Source organism: Oncorhynchus tshawytscha, linkage group LG15 (genome assembly GCF_018296145.1).
Source record: "Oncorhynchus tshawytscha isolate Ot180627B linkage group LG15, Otsh_v2.0, whole genome shotgun sequence".
Classification (NCBI taxonomy): Eukaryota; Metazoa; Chordata; class Actinopteri; order Salmoniformes; family Salmonidae; genus Oncorhynchus; species Oncorhynchus tshawytscha.
This window is the reverse complement of record NC_056443.1, coordinates 37,040,483-37,057,851: the sequence shown is the minus strand read 5'-3', so window position 1 is coordinate 37,057,851 and position 17,369 is coordinate 37,040,483. Positions and strand designations below refer to the sequence as shown.

Below are 17,369 nucleotides of genomic sequence, written 5' to 3'. Positions count from 1 at the left end.
GGTCTGTGAGAGCCAGAAATCTTGCTTGTTTGTAGGTGACCAAATACTTATTTTCCACCATAATTTGCAAATAAATTCATTAAAAATCCTACAATGTGATTTTCTGGATCTTTTTTCTCATTTTGTCTGTCATAGTTGAAGTGTACCTATGATGGAAATTACAGGCCTCATCTTTTTAAGTGGGAGAACTTGCACAATTGGTGGCTAAGTACTTTTTGTCCCACTGTGTGTGTGTGTATGTGTATATATATATATATTTCTTTTTTTTTTTTTTTTTTTTATAATTCGCTAGTTGTCGTCCAATGGAATGTGACAGTAACAACAGTGAACTGCCTGAGAACAGTGAACTGCCCTATTCATTTTCAGGTTGGATTTTCCCGCCAGATTTTGTGTTGCGCGCGCAACAGGTGACTTGTTTTCCATCATTGAGGAGGCGGTGTGATAGCTAGCTAGCTGAGCCCATGGCGAAACTTGACCAATGGCTAGCGGAAATAGCTAGCTTGCAGCCGCAAAAAGACAAACGACCCAGCAGCAACTACTCCATCTAAGGGGTATCAGACTCATTCCGCGGAGGGTCGGGTGTCTGCGGGTTTTGGGTTTTTCCTTCCAATTAAGACCTAGCCAACCAGTTGAGGGTGGTCCTCACTAATTATTAATTAATTAATGAATCAATCAGGTACTAGGATTTTTTTTACATTTTATTTCACCTTTATTTAACCAGGTAGGCAAGTTGAGAACAAGCTCTCATTTACAATTGCGACCTGGCCAAGATAAAGCAAAGCAGTTCGACACATACAACAACACAGAGTTACACATGGAATAAACAAACATACAGTCAATAACACAATAGAACAATAAGTCTATATACAGTGAGTGCAAATGGAGTAAGATTAGGGTGTTAAGGCAATAAATAGGCCATAGTGGTGAAATAATTACAATATAGCAATTAACACTGGAATGGTAGATGTGCAGAAGATGAATGTGCAAGTAGAGATACTGGGGTGCAAAGGAGCAAGATAAATAAATATAGTATGGGGATGAGGTAGTTGGATGGGCTGTTTACAGATGGGCTATGTACAGGTGCAGTGATCTGTGAGCTGCTCTGACAGCTGGTGCTTAAAGCTACTGAGGGAGATAAGAGTCTTCCATCTTCAGAGATTTCTCCAGTCATTCGCAGTCATTCGCAGCAGAGAACTGGAAGGAGAGGTGGCCAAAAGAAGAATTGTCTTTGGGGATGACCAGTAAGATATACCTGCTGGAGCGCGTGCTACAGGTGGGTGTTGTTTTCGTGACCAGTGAGCTGAGATAAGGCGGGGCTTTACCTAGCAGAGACTTGTAGATGACCTGGAGCCAGTGGGTTTGGCGATGAATATGAAGCTAGGGCCAGCCAACGAGAGCATACAGGTTGCAGTGGTCGGTAGTATATGGGCTTTGGTGACAAAACGGATGGCATTGTGATAGACTGCATCCAATTTGCTGAGTAGAGTGTTGGGGGCTATTTTATAGATGACATCGCCGAAGCCGGGGATCGGTAGGATGGTCAGTTTTACGAGGGTATGTTTGGCAGCATGAGTGAAGGAGGCTTTGTTGCGAAATAGGAAGACGATTCTGTTTTAATTTTGGATTGGAGATGTTTAATGTGAGTCTGTAAGGAGAGTTTATAGTCTACCCAGACACCTAGGTATTTGTAGTTGTCCACATATTCTAAGTCAGAGCTGTCCAGAGTAGTGATGTTAGTCGGGGACATCTGGAGAGAGGAGAGACATCTGGAGAGAGGAGAGACATCTGGAGAGAGGAGAGACATCTGGAGACAAGGTGAATAACTACTGCCTTTAATGGACATCTGGATTTATGGACATCTGGATTAATGGACATCTGGATCGGGGGTGCGGGCAGCGATCGGTTGAAGAGCATGTATTTAAAAGCAGTTGGAGACCACGGAAGGAGAGTTGTATGGCATTGAAGCTCATCTGGAGGTTAGTTAACACAGTATCCAAAGGGCCAGAAGTATACAGAATGATGTCGTCTGCGTAGAGGTGGATTAGAGACTCACCAGCAGCGAGACCGACATCATTGACGTATACAGAGAAGAGAGTCGGTCCGAGAATTGAACCCTGTTGCACCCCCATAGAGTCTGCCAGAGGTCCGGACAACAGACCCTCTGAGGATGGAGCGAAAACCCGCTGACACTCGGCCCTCCGTGAGTTTGACACGTGATCCAAAGAATCGGATACATTTGGAGAGTAAAGGCAAAAAGGGTAAGATGACAAGATGAGAGAACCTCGGATTTGCGTTTCACACAGTGGAGAGAACTAAGGGAGTTGAAGGGATTCAAAACCGACCCAGAATTTGATTATTTTTTTTTGACTGAAAAGGTAAGACATGGTTAGCTAGATAATAAGTGAAATGTTGCATTTTTAGTTGTAAAAAATGTATGGCAATATTTTGGATTTCTTGTTTTGAATTCTTTCGAGCCAGCTGTCCAATAGTCTATTAGCTAGCTGACATTAGCTAGTAGCTTGTTAGCTGACTGCAACATTGGTTTGTTTCATTTTGAATATAAAATGTGGCTTCACTAGTTTAGTTGTAATTTAAGAGTATAACGTTGCTTAACTTTGTTACGTGTGGTCTGAAACCAAGCTGATATTGGTTAACTATTGGTTAACTAGCTAGCAGCTTCATTTCACACAAGTGTACTGGCACAGAATAGCCACAAAGCCCAGTTCAGAGACATATGACGTGACAGTTTGTTTGATCTGAACAGTCTAGTTTTATAACGTTTGTTGTTGGCAGGAGTATTACAGATTCAACATGTCAAGTCTGGTGACGAGACTGATCCAGTTTTAGCCATTCAAAGAACATTGGGCTAACATTGTGTTCAGCTAATCAGCTAGCTAGCTATATATTTGCTGTACATAGCTAGCCTGGCGTGCTGACATTTCTGACAAGTCAAAAACTGTACTCTGTTTCTGGTATTTCATGACACGCGTTTTCCTACAAGTGGCAACTTTTTTTTGTTTAAAATTGTTAATCTCGTAATTGTAAAACGGCACTGTGGAAATGATCTCAACTGCACATCTTGTGTTTTTGACCTGAATGCCTCATCTTTGTACAACACATTCTATAGCTAGTTTAGAATTATCTCTGATCTAGGTCAGAGATGGTCAACTCGTCATCGGGAGTTTCTTTGGGGACACTTGCCCCAGCTGTCATGACGCCAATAATTATGGTCTTATGTTTAGAATTGAATTGATTTTAATCAGGTGTGATTTTTAGTTAATTTTATTTAGTTAATTTTATACTCACAATGATTTTTCTTTCAGCTAAAGGAGACTCCACACTAACCAAGTCTCGAAGGTGAAAGTGTCTACGCATTTGAAAACGTCAAAGGACTATACCAACATCCCAGGACTTCAGAGAGAAGTACTGTGAAGACTGGGATCTCAATTTGGGGGGTCTACTAAGGAGGAGGATCATGTGATCAGATTACCAGGACTTCCTGAAGTGTCACAGGGTGCAGTAACCTTTTTATGAGTTGGGAATGTCCGGAGATTTCCCCGTTGTCAGATTTGGTTGTTCCCAGGAAGTGTGTGAACCTACAGATTTGGTTGTTCCCAGGAAGTGTGTGAACCTACAGATTTGGTTGTTCCCAGGAAGTGTGTGAACCTACAGATTTGGTTGTTCCCAGGAAGTGTGTGAACCTACAGATTTGTTGTTGAAAGACATGAGATGTTTGTGTGAGAAGCAATAAACTGGTGTGAGAAACAATACTTGTGTATTTTTTAATTTGTTTTATTTAAAATCTAGCATATAGTCATCATTATTGTACATTTGAAATGGTTTTAGAATTATTTTACTAAACTGTTTTCCTGGATGTCTATGGTCTCATAAGGTTTACACTTCAAATGAGTAGACCTACAGGTCTCTAGATATCCAGAAAGGTGTGTGTGTGTGGGCTACCTACAGGTCTCTAGATATCCAAAAAGGTGTGTGTGTGTGGGCTACCTACAGGTCTGTAGATATCCAGAAAGGTGTGTGTGTGTGGGCTACCTACAGGTCTCTAGATATCCAGAAAGGTGTGTGTGGGCTACCTACAGGTCTGCAGATATCCAGAAAGGTGTGTGTGGGCTACCTACAGGTCTGCAGATATCCAGAAAGGTGTGTGTGGGCTACCTACAGGTCTCTAGATATCCAGAAAGGTGTGTGTGGGCTACCTACAGGTCTCTAGATATCCAGAAAGGTGTGTGGGCTACCTACAGGTCTCTAGATATCCAGAAAGGTGTGTGTGTGGGCTACCTACAGGTCTCTAGATATCCAGAAAGGTGTGTGTGGGCTACCGTGTTATAAATAGTACAAAACAAGCCGTTGAGCCACAGAGCAGGTCAGTTTTATTAGGGGGATAAATTAGAATACAAGGTGGTCTCTGTAACCTTCCTCAAAATAACAAAAGCACCGTGTCAGGGAAAAGTGATATCACCCAGACCAAGGAAAAATGTGAACACACACAAAAAAAAAAACTTTCAAAGATATCACATGTTACCTGTCACCTGTTATGTTAAAATACCTTATCACCTGTTACCTGTTACCTGTTATGTTAAAATACCTTATCACCTGTTATGTTAAAATACCTTATCACCTGTTACCTGTTACGTTAAAATACCTTATCACCTGTTACCTGTTATGTTAAAATACCTTATCACCTGTTACCTGTTACGTTAAAATACCTTATCACCTGTTACGTTAAAATACCTTATCACCTGTTACCTGTTATGTTAAAATACCTTATCACCTGTTACCTGTTATGTTAAAATACCTTATCACCTGTTACATTAAAATACCTTATCACCTGTTACCTGTTACGTTAAAATACCTTATCACCTGTTATGTTAAAATACCTTATCACCTGTTACCTGTTACCTTAAAATACCTTATTACCTGTCACCTGTTATGTTAAAATACCTTATCACCTGTTACGTTAAAATACCTTATCACCTGTTACCTGTTACGTTAAAATACCTTATCACCTGTTATGTTAAAATACCTTATCACCTGTTACCTGTTACCTTTCACCTGTTATGTTAAAATACCTTATCACCTGTTACGTTAAAATACCTTATCACCTGTTACCTGTTACCTGTTACGTTAAAATACCTTATCACCTGTTACGTTAAAATACCTTATCACCTGTTACCTGTTACGTTAAAATACCTTATCACCTGTTACGTTAAAATACCTTATCACCTGTTACATTAAAATACCTTATCACCTGTTACCTGTTACGTTAAAATACCTTATCACCTGTTACGTTAAAATACCTTTACACCTGTTACCTTAAAGTACCTTATTAACTGTTACGTTAAAATACCTTACCACCTGTTACCTTAAAATACCTTATCACCTGTTACCTGTTACCTTAAAATACCTTATTACCTGTCACCTGTTATGTTAAAATACCTTATCACCTGTTACGTTAAAATACCTTATCACCTGTTACCTGTTACGTTAAAATACCTTATCACCTGTTACGTTAAAATACCTTATCACCTGTTACATTAAAATACCTTATCACCTGTTACCTGTTACGTTAAAATACCTTATCACCTGTTACGTTAAAATACCTTTACACCTGTTACCTGTTATGTTAAAATACCTTATCACCTGTTACGTTAAAATACCTTATCACCTGTTACCTGTTACGTTAAAATACCTTATCACCTGTTACGTTAAAATACCTTATCACCTGTTACCTTAAAATACCTTATCACCTGTTACCTGTTATGTTAAATACCGTATCACCTGTTACCTGTTACGTTAAAATACCTTATCACCTGTTACGTTAAAATACCTTGTTACCTGTTACGTTAAAATACCTTATCACCTGTTATGTTAAAATACCTTATCACCTGTTACGAGTCCCTTTGGCCCTGCAGTCCTGGGAGGGGGGGACGAGACCCGTAACATCTCTCATACAAATCATAACAGTGAAAAGGAAACAGAGAGAACTAATAACAACAGACAACTTAAATTTACCGTCAAACACTAATGTTTTATTGCTCAAACACGCGGTAATGGAAGGGGGGCTGAGCTGGACCCAAGTGGGGGGAAGAAGAAAAATCGAAGCTAGACTTGCCTGCTTCAATAAAGCTAACTAACTAATCAAACAAACAAGTCAAATACCAAAACAAAACATACTCGCATAATACCGGACAAATGTGACATTTTTAGGCGCAAAAAAAAACAACAAAAGGAAGCTCAATCCAATTAGAGAGAGAAAACAACTGGCTGGGTTTTTAAACCAAGGGAAAGGGGATGTGATTGGGTATGGGAAAAGGTGCAGGTGTCTTCTGATTGGCGACTGATGGCTGACAGCTGTGACTAGGGCAGAAGGAGAGAAAAACAAACGCACAAGGATACCTGTATCCGTAATATCAACAAATGTAGTATTTTTCCTAATTGGGATCCTAATGAATATACAGTGTAGTCCTATAGTGTTAACCTGTTTTATGTAAACGTAATAAATACATGGAGTGGTGGAGCAGTTGTGTTACGTTTAGGTGCAGGAGTCTCCCTGCAATTCATGCAGAGACCCTGGTATAACCCTCTGATACTCCATGATGTCAAACATCACACCAGAGAGACAGGAAGTGGTCAGTTCCAGGATCTCTCTCTCTCCTTTCTTCCAAGGACAGCTCTTGCAATTTAGCCTGTAATGACGATAAGAAAAAAAACAATATGAAATGACAGAATGCATCTAAATGTTGTGTGATTATACTGTTGTTAAATGGGTAAACAGTACCACAGGTGAATGTTTTTTTTTTTCTTTACCTTCTCAGCCAACCTCTCTTCTTGCAGTCGGGCTTTCAAGTCTGTCTAATTCTTTCTGCAGCCCTGCCTGTTCCCCCTGGGCGGTCTGCAGCTCAGCCTGTTCCCTCTGGGCGGTCTGCAGCCCTGCCTGTTCCCCCTGGGCGGTCTGCAGCTCAGCCTGTTCCCTCTGGGCGGTCTGCAGCCCTGCCTGTTCCCCCTGGGCGGTCTGCAGCTCAGCCTGTTCCCTCTGGGCGGTCTGCAGCCCTGCCTGTTCCCCCTGGGCGGGCGGTCTGCAGCCCTGCCTGTTCCCCCTGGGCGGTCTGCAGCCCTGCCTGTTCCCCCTGGGCTGGTCTGCAGCTCAGCCTGTTCCCCCTGGGCGATCTGCAGCCCTGCCTGTTCCCCCCTGGGCGGTCTGCAGCCCTGCCTGTTCCCCCCTGGGCGGTCTGCAGCCCTGCCTGTTCCCCCCCTGGGCGGTCTGCAGCCCTGCCTGTTCCCCCTGGGCGGTCTGCAGCTCAGCCTGTTCCCCCTGGGCGGTCTGCAGCTCAGCCTGTTCCCCCTGGGCGGTCTGCAGCCCTGCCTGTTCCCCCCCTGGGCGGTCTGCAGCTCAGCCTGTTCCCCCTGGACGGTCTGCAGCCCTGCCTGTTCCCCCTGGGCGGTCTGCAGCCCTGCCTGTTCCCCTGGACGGTCTGCAGCTCTTCACAACAGGAATTATACAGGAAAAACACTTATTAGGACGACATGGTCTTTTACATATAACACGATCCATACACATCTTCATGGCCATAGCTGTGGTGAATCAAGGGGTAATATATATATATATATATATATATATCCCAGTAATGTTATTAGCTCGCTAGTATAGGAGCCAGAGAAGGACAAAGGACTTGCCAAAGCAAAGATAATTTTCCATGAACGCAGAGCTATGATAGTCAAAATTCAACTTTTTTTCTTCTTTTTTCGGAAATGTGATAACTAAATATCGTCATATTACTATCTTGTAATTCACAGTAGCTACTATCATCTTTGACGTTCATTATGGCGTTAGCTGCCATTCAGTCTTGGCAACATGAATATTGTAACGTGTACAGTTGAAGTCGGAGGTTTACATACACCTCAGCCAAATACATTTACACTCAGTTTTTCCACAATTCCTGACATTTAAAACTAGTACAAATTCCCTGTTTTAGGTCTGTTAGGATCACCACTTTATTTTAAGAATGTGAAATGTCAGAATAATAGTACAGAGAATTTATTTCAGCTTTTATTTCTTTCATCACATTCCCAGTTTACATACACGCAATTAGTATTTGGTAGCATTGCCTTTAAATTGTTTAACTTGGATCAAATGTTTCGGGTAGCCTTCCACAAGCTTCCCACAATAAGTTGGGTGAATTTTGGCCCATTCCTCCTGACAGCGCTGGTGTAACTGAGTCAGGTTTATAGGCCTCCTTGCTCGCACACACTTTTTCAGTACTGCCCACAATTTTCTATGGGATTGAGGTTAGGGCTTTGTGATGGCCACTTTGTGATGGCCTTGACTTTGTTGTCCTTAAGCCATTTTGACACAACTTTGGAAGTATGCTTGGGGTTGTTGCCCATTTGGAAGACTATTTTGCGACCAAGCTTTAATTTCCTGACTGATGTCTTGAGATGTTGCATCAATGTATCCACGTAATTTTCCTGCCTCATGATGCCATCTATTTTGTGAAGTGCACCAGTCCCTACTTCAGCAAAGCACCCCCACAACATGATGCTGCCACCCCCGTGCTTCACGGTTGGTTCACGACGCACAATTGGCCCAGCGTCGTTAGGGTTTGGCCGGGTTAGGGTTAGGGTTTGGCCGGGTTAGGGTTAGGGTTTGGCCGGGTTAGGGTTAGGGTTTGGCCGGGGTAGGGTTAGGGTTAGGGTTTGGCCGGGGTAGGGTTAGGGTTAGGTTTGGCCGGGTTAGGGTTAGGGTTTGGCCGGGGTAGGGTTAGGGTTTGGCCGGGGTAGGGGTAGGGTTAGGGTTTGGCCGGGGTAGGTTGTTCAGTACACATACCATTTTTGGATTCATTCATGTCAACAGCACGTATAAGCAACTAAACTAAAGTTGGCACTTTTTTCTCTGGTGTGAAAGCTTGTTACACGTGGCCTGCCACTGCGAGGACGATCAGCTGTCTGTCCTATCTCACTGTAGTGCTATCTTGGGTGTCTCACAGTACGGACATGGCAATTTATTGCCTTGGCCACATCTGCAGTCCTCATGCCTCCCTGCAGCATGCCTAAGGCATGTTCACGTAGATGAGCAGGGAATCGTTCTGGTTGGTGTTTTTCAGAGTCAGTATGAAGGCCTCTAGTGTCCTAAGTGTTCATAACTGTGAGCTTAATTGCCTACCGTCTGTAAGCTGTTAGTGTCTTAACGACCGTTCCACAGGTGCATGTTCATTAATTGTTTATGGTTAATTGAACAAGCATGGGAAACAGTGTTTTAACTTCACAGATCTTCATTGTAAAGTGTTATTTGAATTTTTACAAATTATCTTTGAAAGACAGGGTCCTGAAAAAGGGAAGTTTCTTTTCTTTAAGTTTAGGAGAGGAATAATCTACCACCTGTCAGACAGCATACAGAGACTAGTTATAGTAGAGGAATAATCTACCACCTGTCAGACAGCATACAGAGACTAGTTATAGTAGAGGAATAATCTACCACCTGTCAGACAGCATACAGAGACTAGTTATAGTAGAGGAATAATCTACCACCTGTCAGACAGCATACAGAGACTAGTTATAGTAGAGGAATAATCTACCACCTGTCAGACAGCATACAGAGACTAGTTATAGTAGAGGAATAATCTACCACCTGTCAGACAGCATACAGAGACTAGTTATAGTAGAGGAATAATCTACCACCTGTCAGACAGCATACAGAGACTAGTTATAGTAGAGGAATAATCTACCACCTGTCAGACAGCATACAGAGACTAGTTATAGTAGAGGAATAATCTACCACCTGTCAGACAGCATACAGAGACTAGTTATAGTAGAGGAATAATCTACCACCTGTCAGACAGCATACAGAGACTAGTTATAGTAGAGGAATAATCTACCACCTGTCAGACAGCATACAGAGACTAGTTATAGTAGAGGAATAATCTACCACCTGTCAGACAGCATACAGAGACTAGTTATAGTAGAGGAATAATCTACCACCTGTCAGACAGCATACAGAGACTAGTTATAGTAGAGGAATAATCTACCACCTGTCAGACAGCATACAGAGACTAGTTATAGTAGAGGAATAATCTACCACCTGTCAGACAGCATACAGAGACTAGTTATAGTAGAGGAATAATCTACCACCTGTCAGACAGCATACAGAGACTAGTTATAGTAGAGGAATAATCTACCACCTGTCAGACAGCATACAGAGACTAGTTATAGTAGAGGAATAATCTACCACCTGTCAGACAGCATACAGAGACTAGTTATAGTAGAGGAATAATCTACCACCTGTCAGACAGCATACAGAGACTAGTTATAGTAGAGGAATAATCTACCACCTGTCAGACAGCATACAGAGACTAGTTATAGTAGAGGAATAATCTACCACCTGTCAGACAGCATACAGAGACTAGTTATAGTAGAGGAATAATCTACCACCTGTCAGACAGCATACAGAGACTAGTTATAGTAGAGGAATAATCTACCACCTGTCAGACAGCATACAGAGACTAGTTATAGTAGAGGAATAATCTACCACCTGTCAGACAGCATACAGAGACTAGTTATAGTAGAGGAATAATCTACCACCTGTCAGACAGCATACAGAGACTAGTTATAGTAGAGGAATAATCTACCACCTGTCAGACAGCACCAGAGTAGATCTTCAAAAGGTCTGTAGGCTACTGTAGTGAAGTCTGCTTTTGTATGCCCAGTCATTGGTCAGCCCAGTCATTGGTCAGCCCAGTCATTGGTCAGCCCAGTCATTGGTCAGCCCAGTCATTGGTCAGCCCAGTCATTGGTCAGCCCAGTCATTGCACAACAAATAACCATTTCTAGATGCAATCGAGTGTTAACTTTGATGGCCATGATTTTTTTAAATATATTTTTTTAAAGGAGCTATTTATTATTTTTCAGTCTCAACTTGTAATTAAACCACGCCTCCCATTCGACTGAATAGGGTTGCAACCATAGCCTGCCTACCGTTGACTCTCAGCGCATCACCCACTGCTTGACCGCTTTGCACTGGGAGCTTGAGAGGCAGTGTAATTGTTTTGAAACCTCAATGTTTTAATTTAAATAAGTAGCCTAGTGAAAGTCCATCCCCAGAAACGTGGAGGCTGTTATTGTTTTATTATGCCATTTAACATCTCTCTCTCTTCGTTGATCTGAAAACCAATAGTTCTTTCAATTGTCCAGAAGCCAGAGGCACAATCCTGGTCATATTAGCAACCCATCGTAGTTGTTGGTATTAGATTCCTCTAATATTTCTTAACTGGGATTTTCATGTCACGTGGAATTACTCGTGTTGTGTTTGTTTTTAGAATGTGGTCTTCCTCTACTTTGCGTTTTGACATGCTTAATACTAGGCTATATAGCCTTTTAACTAAGACCGATGGGCTTGCTATTGTTGCTGGTTTCTATTAAGCTGTTTGTGGGGAAAAAATGTCCAGTCCATGTGTACACGCATCGTATCAGAGAGGGCGAAGCGAGAGGTTTCATGCTCACCAAAATCTGTCCTGAAATAAGCTCATTTGCGTTTCTATAGGCTTATTTTGGGGCCTAAGCTTGTCACCTACCTTCCTCCTTGGGTCGGGAAACATTAAGCATTGTGTCATTTTATATACAGGTCTCTGATTTAGTATTTTTCTGTTGGTCACTTCATTTTTACTGTTGATTGGTTTAATGAGGGTCAGTATTGTCGGCAGCAAAATTGACCAAAATGGTCATCCCTAAATGAGGTATGTTTTGGCTCAACCTTAAATGAATAGGTTTAAAAGACTAGTGGTTAGGGTAGGGGAGGCAGGTAGACTAGGGTGTAGCCTAGTGGTTAGAGTGTGTAGGTAGACTAGTGGTTAGAGTGTAGGGAGGCAGGTAGCCTAGTGGTTAGGGAGGGCAGGTAGACTAGTGGTTAGGTGTAGGGGGAGGCAGGTAGCCTAGTGGTTAGAGTGTGGGGAGGCAGGTAGTGTGGTTAGAGTGTAGGGGAGGCAGGTAGACTAGTGGTTAGAGTGTAGGGGGGCAGGTAGCCTAGTGGTTAGAGTGTAGGGCGGCAGGTAGCCTAGTGGTTAGAGTGTAGGGGGGCAGGTAGACTAGTGGTTAGAGTGTAGGGGGGGGAGGTAGTCTAGTGGTTAGAGTGTAGGGGGCAGGTAGTCTAGTGGTTAGAGTGTAGGGGTTAGGCAGGTAGCCTAGTGGTTAGAGGCGGGGGAGGCAGGTAGACTAGTGGTTAGAGTGTAGGGGAGGCGGTAGCAGTGGTTAGTAGCCTAGTGGTTAGAGTGTAGGGGAGGCAGGTAGACTAGTGGTTAGTGGGGGAGGCAGGTAGACTAGTGGTTAGAGCGTTGGACTAGTAACCAGCAGGTAGCCTAGTGGTTAGAGTGTAGGGAGGCGGTTGGGTTACTAGTAAGTGTAGGGGGAGGCAGGTAACCTAGTGGTTAGAGTGTAGAGGAGGCAGGTAGCCTAGACTAGTGGTTAGAGTGTAGGGGGCAGGTAGTCTAGTGGTTACAGGTAGCCTAGTGGTTAGAGGACCAGTGGTTAGAGGCAGGTAGCCTAGTGGTTAGAGCGTTGTGGTTAGAGGAGGCAGGTAGACTAGTGGTTAGAGGAGGCAGGTAGACTAGTGGTTAGAGGAGGCAGGTAGACTAGTGGTTAGAGCGTTGGACTAGTAACCGGAAGGTTGCAAGTTCAAATCCCCGAGCTGACAAGGTACAAATCTGTCGTTCTGCCCCTGAACAGGCAGTTAACCCACTGTTCCTAGGCCGTCATTGAAAATAAGAATTTGTTCTTAACTGACTTGCCTGGTTAAATAAAGGTTAAATATAAATAAATAAATAAATAAATAAATAAACCACCCACTACATATACTCCTAGTTAAATAAAGGTTCATTAAAAATCTTTAAAAAATATTGGCAGGTTTGCTAGCAACAAACTATTTAGCTAGCGTCTAGCCTAGTTTCTGATATCCAATGTGATCTCTTTAAGTTTTGTGTGTTGTCACGATCGTCATAATGTTCCTAGGCCGTCATTGAAAATAAGAATTTGTTCTTAACTGACTTGCCTAGTTAAATAAAGGTAAAATAAATGAAAAATGAGGTGGACCAAGGCGCCATAGAGTTCCACATATTTTAATTAATAGAAAACAAAACAAAAACAAACAAAACATGAAAAACAAAACATGAAAAAAAGAAGCACAATGAGGAAATGGTCGTAAATATGATCCCCAATCAGAGACTACGATCAACAGCTGCCTCTGATTGGGAACCATACCAGGCCAACATAAACCATGAATCACCTAGATCCCCCACCCTAGTCACTATCACGCCCCAACCAACAGAGAATAAACAGCTCTCCAGGGCGTGGCGTGTGTCCTGACGAGCTCTGCCAGCCAGTCAAAATCAAAGCTAATTGTTATGGATGTACCCAAATTAATGCCAGGAGAAGCTACTCTGTTGTTATTCTGTAACCAGAAACAGAGGTCTGTGTGTTAGCAAGCAAGTCGAGCATGACAACGAACGTCCATAAATATTGAGCTAATCTAACTAACGATTGGGTGTGATTTATAATTAGTTAACTAATACATGTCCTACTGTATAATCTAATATATATATATAGTGGTATATATATATATATATATATATACATATTTTACCAGTAGAAATGTTTTCAACGTCCACTGAAGTAGCTAGCAAGTTGACTAGATAGCTACCGCGGTTGCCTTGGTAACCACACAGACATGATGAAAATTGAATTACACAAATGCCAATGTTTTCAATTTCAAATCCCAGAGTTGATTATCTCTTTTATACCATGGGTATAATTGAACATATTTTACCAGTAAAAATGTTTTCAAGATAGCGGTTGCCTTGGTAACCAGACTTGCTAGTTTAGCTAACCAAACCATTAGTCTTAGTTTGCTATTATGAAAAAATCTAATTCAACAATGCAATGAAGGTTCATGTTTTCAATTCTGCTTTAGCTTTTAAAAGCAGCTAAAACATGTTCCGGTTAATTAGCCGTTGAACTCGTAACCCTACATCTTCTACTATGTTTACAATTTACCTTGGTTATTTTGGGTGTTCATCAATGCATGCTTTTATTTTTTACATTTAGTTACCATATATCAAGGTAAAAAATGCCTCTTTCTCTCTCCTCATCATCATCTCTCTCTATCATCATCATCATCATCATCATCATCTCTCTCTCTCCTCATCATCATCTCTCTCTCTCCTCATCATCATCTCTCTCTCTCTTCATCATCATCATCATCATCTCTCTCTCTCCTCATCATCATCTCTCTCTCTCATCTCTCACTCTCCCTCAATCAGAAACTCTCCAGCAGCCAAGACCCACACCACCAAGTCAACCGCAACCAAAATGTCTTCTACATCTTCAACTAAACCGCAAACTGACTGTCCCAAGACCACACCCAAAGGGTCGAGGGTTAATACCAAGGCTCAGCCAACCACGGCTAAGGGGGCTGTCCACCCCCTCATTCCTAAACTGGTACGTTTGGACTTTTTTTTTACACGAACGCATTAGTCACGCCAGTTGGATGTTAACGTCGGCTCTAGTGTTATTTTGGGGGGGGAATTGTGTTTCTGTCACCCATGGTGACACTAAGGACATGGAGGTCAGAGTAACCTATGAGAAGAACCCAGCCACCAGACACTGGCGCCGTTCTGGTGGAAACACTTGAGGCTTTTAGGTCAAACACTGGGGTGAAAATGTGTTGTTTTTGTCTTGGAGTAAAGTTGTATTTTATTTGTTTATGTAATTAGATTTTGAAGAAGTTTATTGTGGAAAATGTGTCTCTGGCCTTGTAAAAACAGCCATTTTAAACAATGCATGAATCATATTAAAGGTGAAGCTCAGTAATTTAAAATTATGTTGGATGGTTCATCACGCTGGAAGGAGTCAATGGGTCAGTTCTTTAAACAGTTATCAACTTCATCTATACTTCCCCTTTAACTGTTAATGCAACATCTCCCTCCCTCTCTCTCCCTCTCTCTCTCTTTCTCCCTCTCTCTCTCTCTCTTTCACTCCCTCTCTCCCTCTCTCTCTTCACTCCCTCTCTCCCTCTCTCTCCCTCCCTCTCTCTCTCTCTCTCTCTCTCTCCCCTTCCTCTCTCCCTCCCTCCCTCCCTCTCTCCCTCTCTCTCCCTCCCTCTCTCCCCCTCTTTCCCTCCCCCTCTCTCCCCCTCCCCTCTCTTTCTCTCTCTCTCTCCCTCTCACTCTCTCTCTCTCCCCCTCCCTCCCTCTCTCTCTTTCACTCCCTCATTCTCTTTGTGTGTGTGTAGCCTGGTTGTGGAAATAATAGGTTTGTGAAGATCGAAGGTTTACCAGAGACTGGCTATACAGAGGAAGATGTTCTGGCTCTGGTGAAGCCTTACGGATATAAACCTGGACTCTACAACTGTTTCATTCTGCCTGCACAGAGATGGGTAGGTTGGCTGTGTGTTTCATACTGCCTCACCAGAGATAGGTAGGTTAGCTGTGTGTTTCATACTGCCTCACCAGAGATGGGTAGGTTGGCTGTGTGTTTCATACTGCCTCACCAGAGATGGGTAGGTTGGCTGTGTGTTTCACCAGAGATGGGGTTGGGTTGGCTGCCTCACCAGAGATGGGTAGGTTGGCTGTGTGTTTCATACTGCCTCACAGAGATGGGTAGGTTGGCTGTGTGTTTCATACTGCCTCACCAGAGATGGGTAGGTTGGCTGTGTGTTTCATACTGCCTCACCAGAGATGGGTAGGTTGGCTGTGTGTTTCATACTGCCTCACCAGAGATGGGTAGGTTGGCTGTGTGTTTCATACTGCCTCACCAGAGATGGGTAGGTTGGCTGTGTGTTTCATACTGCCTCACCAGTTGGGGTGGGGGGTGGGTCTCTCGCTGTGACATGTTTTCTATGGAAAATGATAACTGTTCACCTTCTCAGTAATAACTGACTTTGACGACGTCGATCTCAAACACTGAACCGTTGTGGAGTCTGTAACGTTGTCTCCGGTTGTTGGTGCAATACTTTACCATGGGTGGTGGTTGTCATGGTGATGAGTGCGTTTCTCCCAACAGGCCATAATCCGTATGGACGGAGTACAGAAGAGCTCTGTTATGGTGACAAACTACACACAGTCTCCTCCCAAACTACTAGACTGTCCCCTCTCCTTCACGTTGATCTGCCCTGATACAGGCCTCGTTCAGGTAACACACACACACACACACACACACATTATAATTCCGAAAACCAGGTCTCAAGTGTAACGGATGTGAAACACTAGCTAGTTAGCGGTGGTGCGCGCTAATAGCATTTCAATCGGTGACGTCACTTGCTCTGAGACCTTGAAGTAGTGGTTCCCCTTTGCTCTGCAAGGGCCGCGGCTTCTGTGGAGCGATGGGTAACGATGCTTCGAGGGTGACTGTCTATGAGTGCAGAGGGTCCCTGGTTCGCGTCCGGCTATGGGCGAGGGGACGGTCTAAAGTTATACTGTTACACAAGCATGGATTCCACTTGAGGCCCATGTGGTTTCCCCAGAGTTGGGTATGGCTGCCTTCTCCTGTTACGCTCCTCACCTATGGAATAGCCTGCAGACTAAACTTCAACCTGAGACTCTTCTCCCCCTTTCGTCCATTTTAAACATTTATTGGAGGATTTTTCTTTTTGTGTTGCTTGTTACTGTTTCTGGTAATGCAAGTTCTTGTGGTGTTAGGGGAATAACCTGTTAGGGGAATAACCTGTTAGGGGAATAACCTGTTAGGGGAATAACCTGTAGGGGAATAAGCTGTTAGGGGAATAACCTGTAGGGGAATAACCTGTTAGGGGAATAACCTGTTAGGGGAATAACCTGTTAGGGGAATAACCTGTTAGGGGAATAACCTGTAGGGGAATAAGCTGTTAGGGGAATAACCTGTTAGGGGAATAACCTGTGGTTAGTGGAATAACCTATGGTTAGGGGAATAACCTGTTAGTGGAAATGCCTATGGTTAGGGGAATAACCTGTGGTTAGTGGAATAACCTATGGTTAGGGGAATAACCTATGGTTAGTGGAATAACCTGTGGTTAGTGGAATAACCTATGGTTAGTGGAATAACCTATGGTTAGGGAATAACCTGTGGTTAGGGAATAACCTGTTAGTAACCTGTGGTTAGTGGAATAACCTATGGTTAGGGAATAACCTGTTTAGGGGATTTCCACTATGGTTAGGGAATAACCTGTGGTTAGTGGAATAACCTGTGGTTAGTGGAATAACCTGTGGTTAGTGGAATAACCTATGGTTAGTGGAATAACCTATGGTTAGGGAATAACCTGTGGTTAGGGGAATAACCTGTGGTTAGGGAATAACCTGTGGTTAGGGGAATAACCTGTTAGTTGCCTATGTTAGGGA

The 17,369-nt window shown here is 43.0% G+C and overlaps 1 protein-coding gene across 1 annotated transcript in view; it reads left to right on the top strand.

Moving 5' to 3' along the window:
* Positions 1–17,369, top strand: part of LOC112267340 (zinc finger protein 638) — a 67,986-nt gene that overhangs the window by 29,244 nt on the left and 21,373 nt on the right. Inside the window, exons 9-11 of the mRNA XM_042297822.1 lie at positions 14,319–14,496; positions 15,290–15,433; positions 16,060–16,188. Coding sequence (XP_042153756.1) covers positions 14,319–14,496; positions 15,290–15,433; positions 16,060–16,188 — 451 coding nt within the window. The remainder of the gene's footprint in view (positions 1–14,318; positions 14,497–15,289; positions 15,434–16,059; positions 16,189–17,369) is intronic.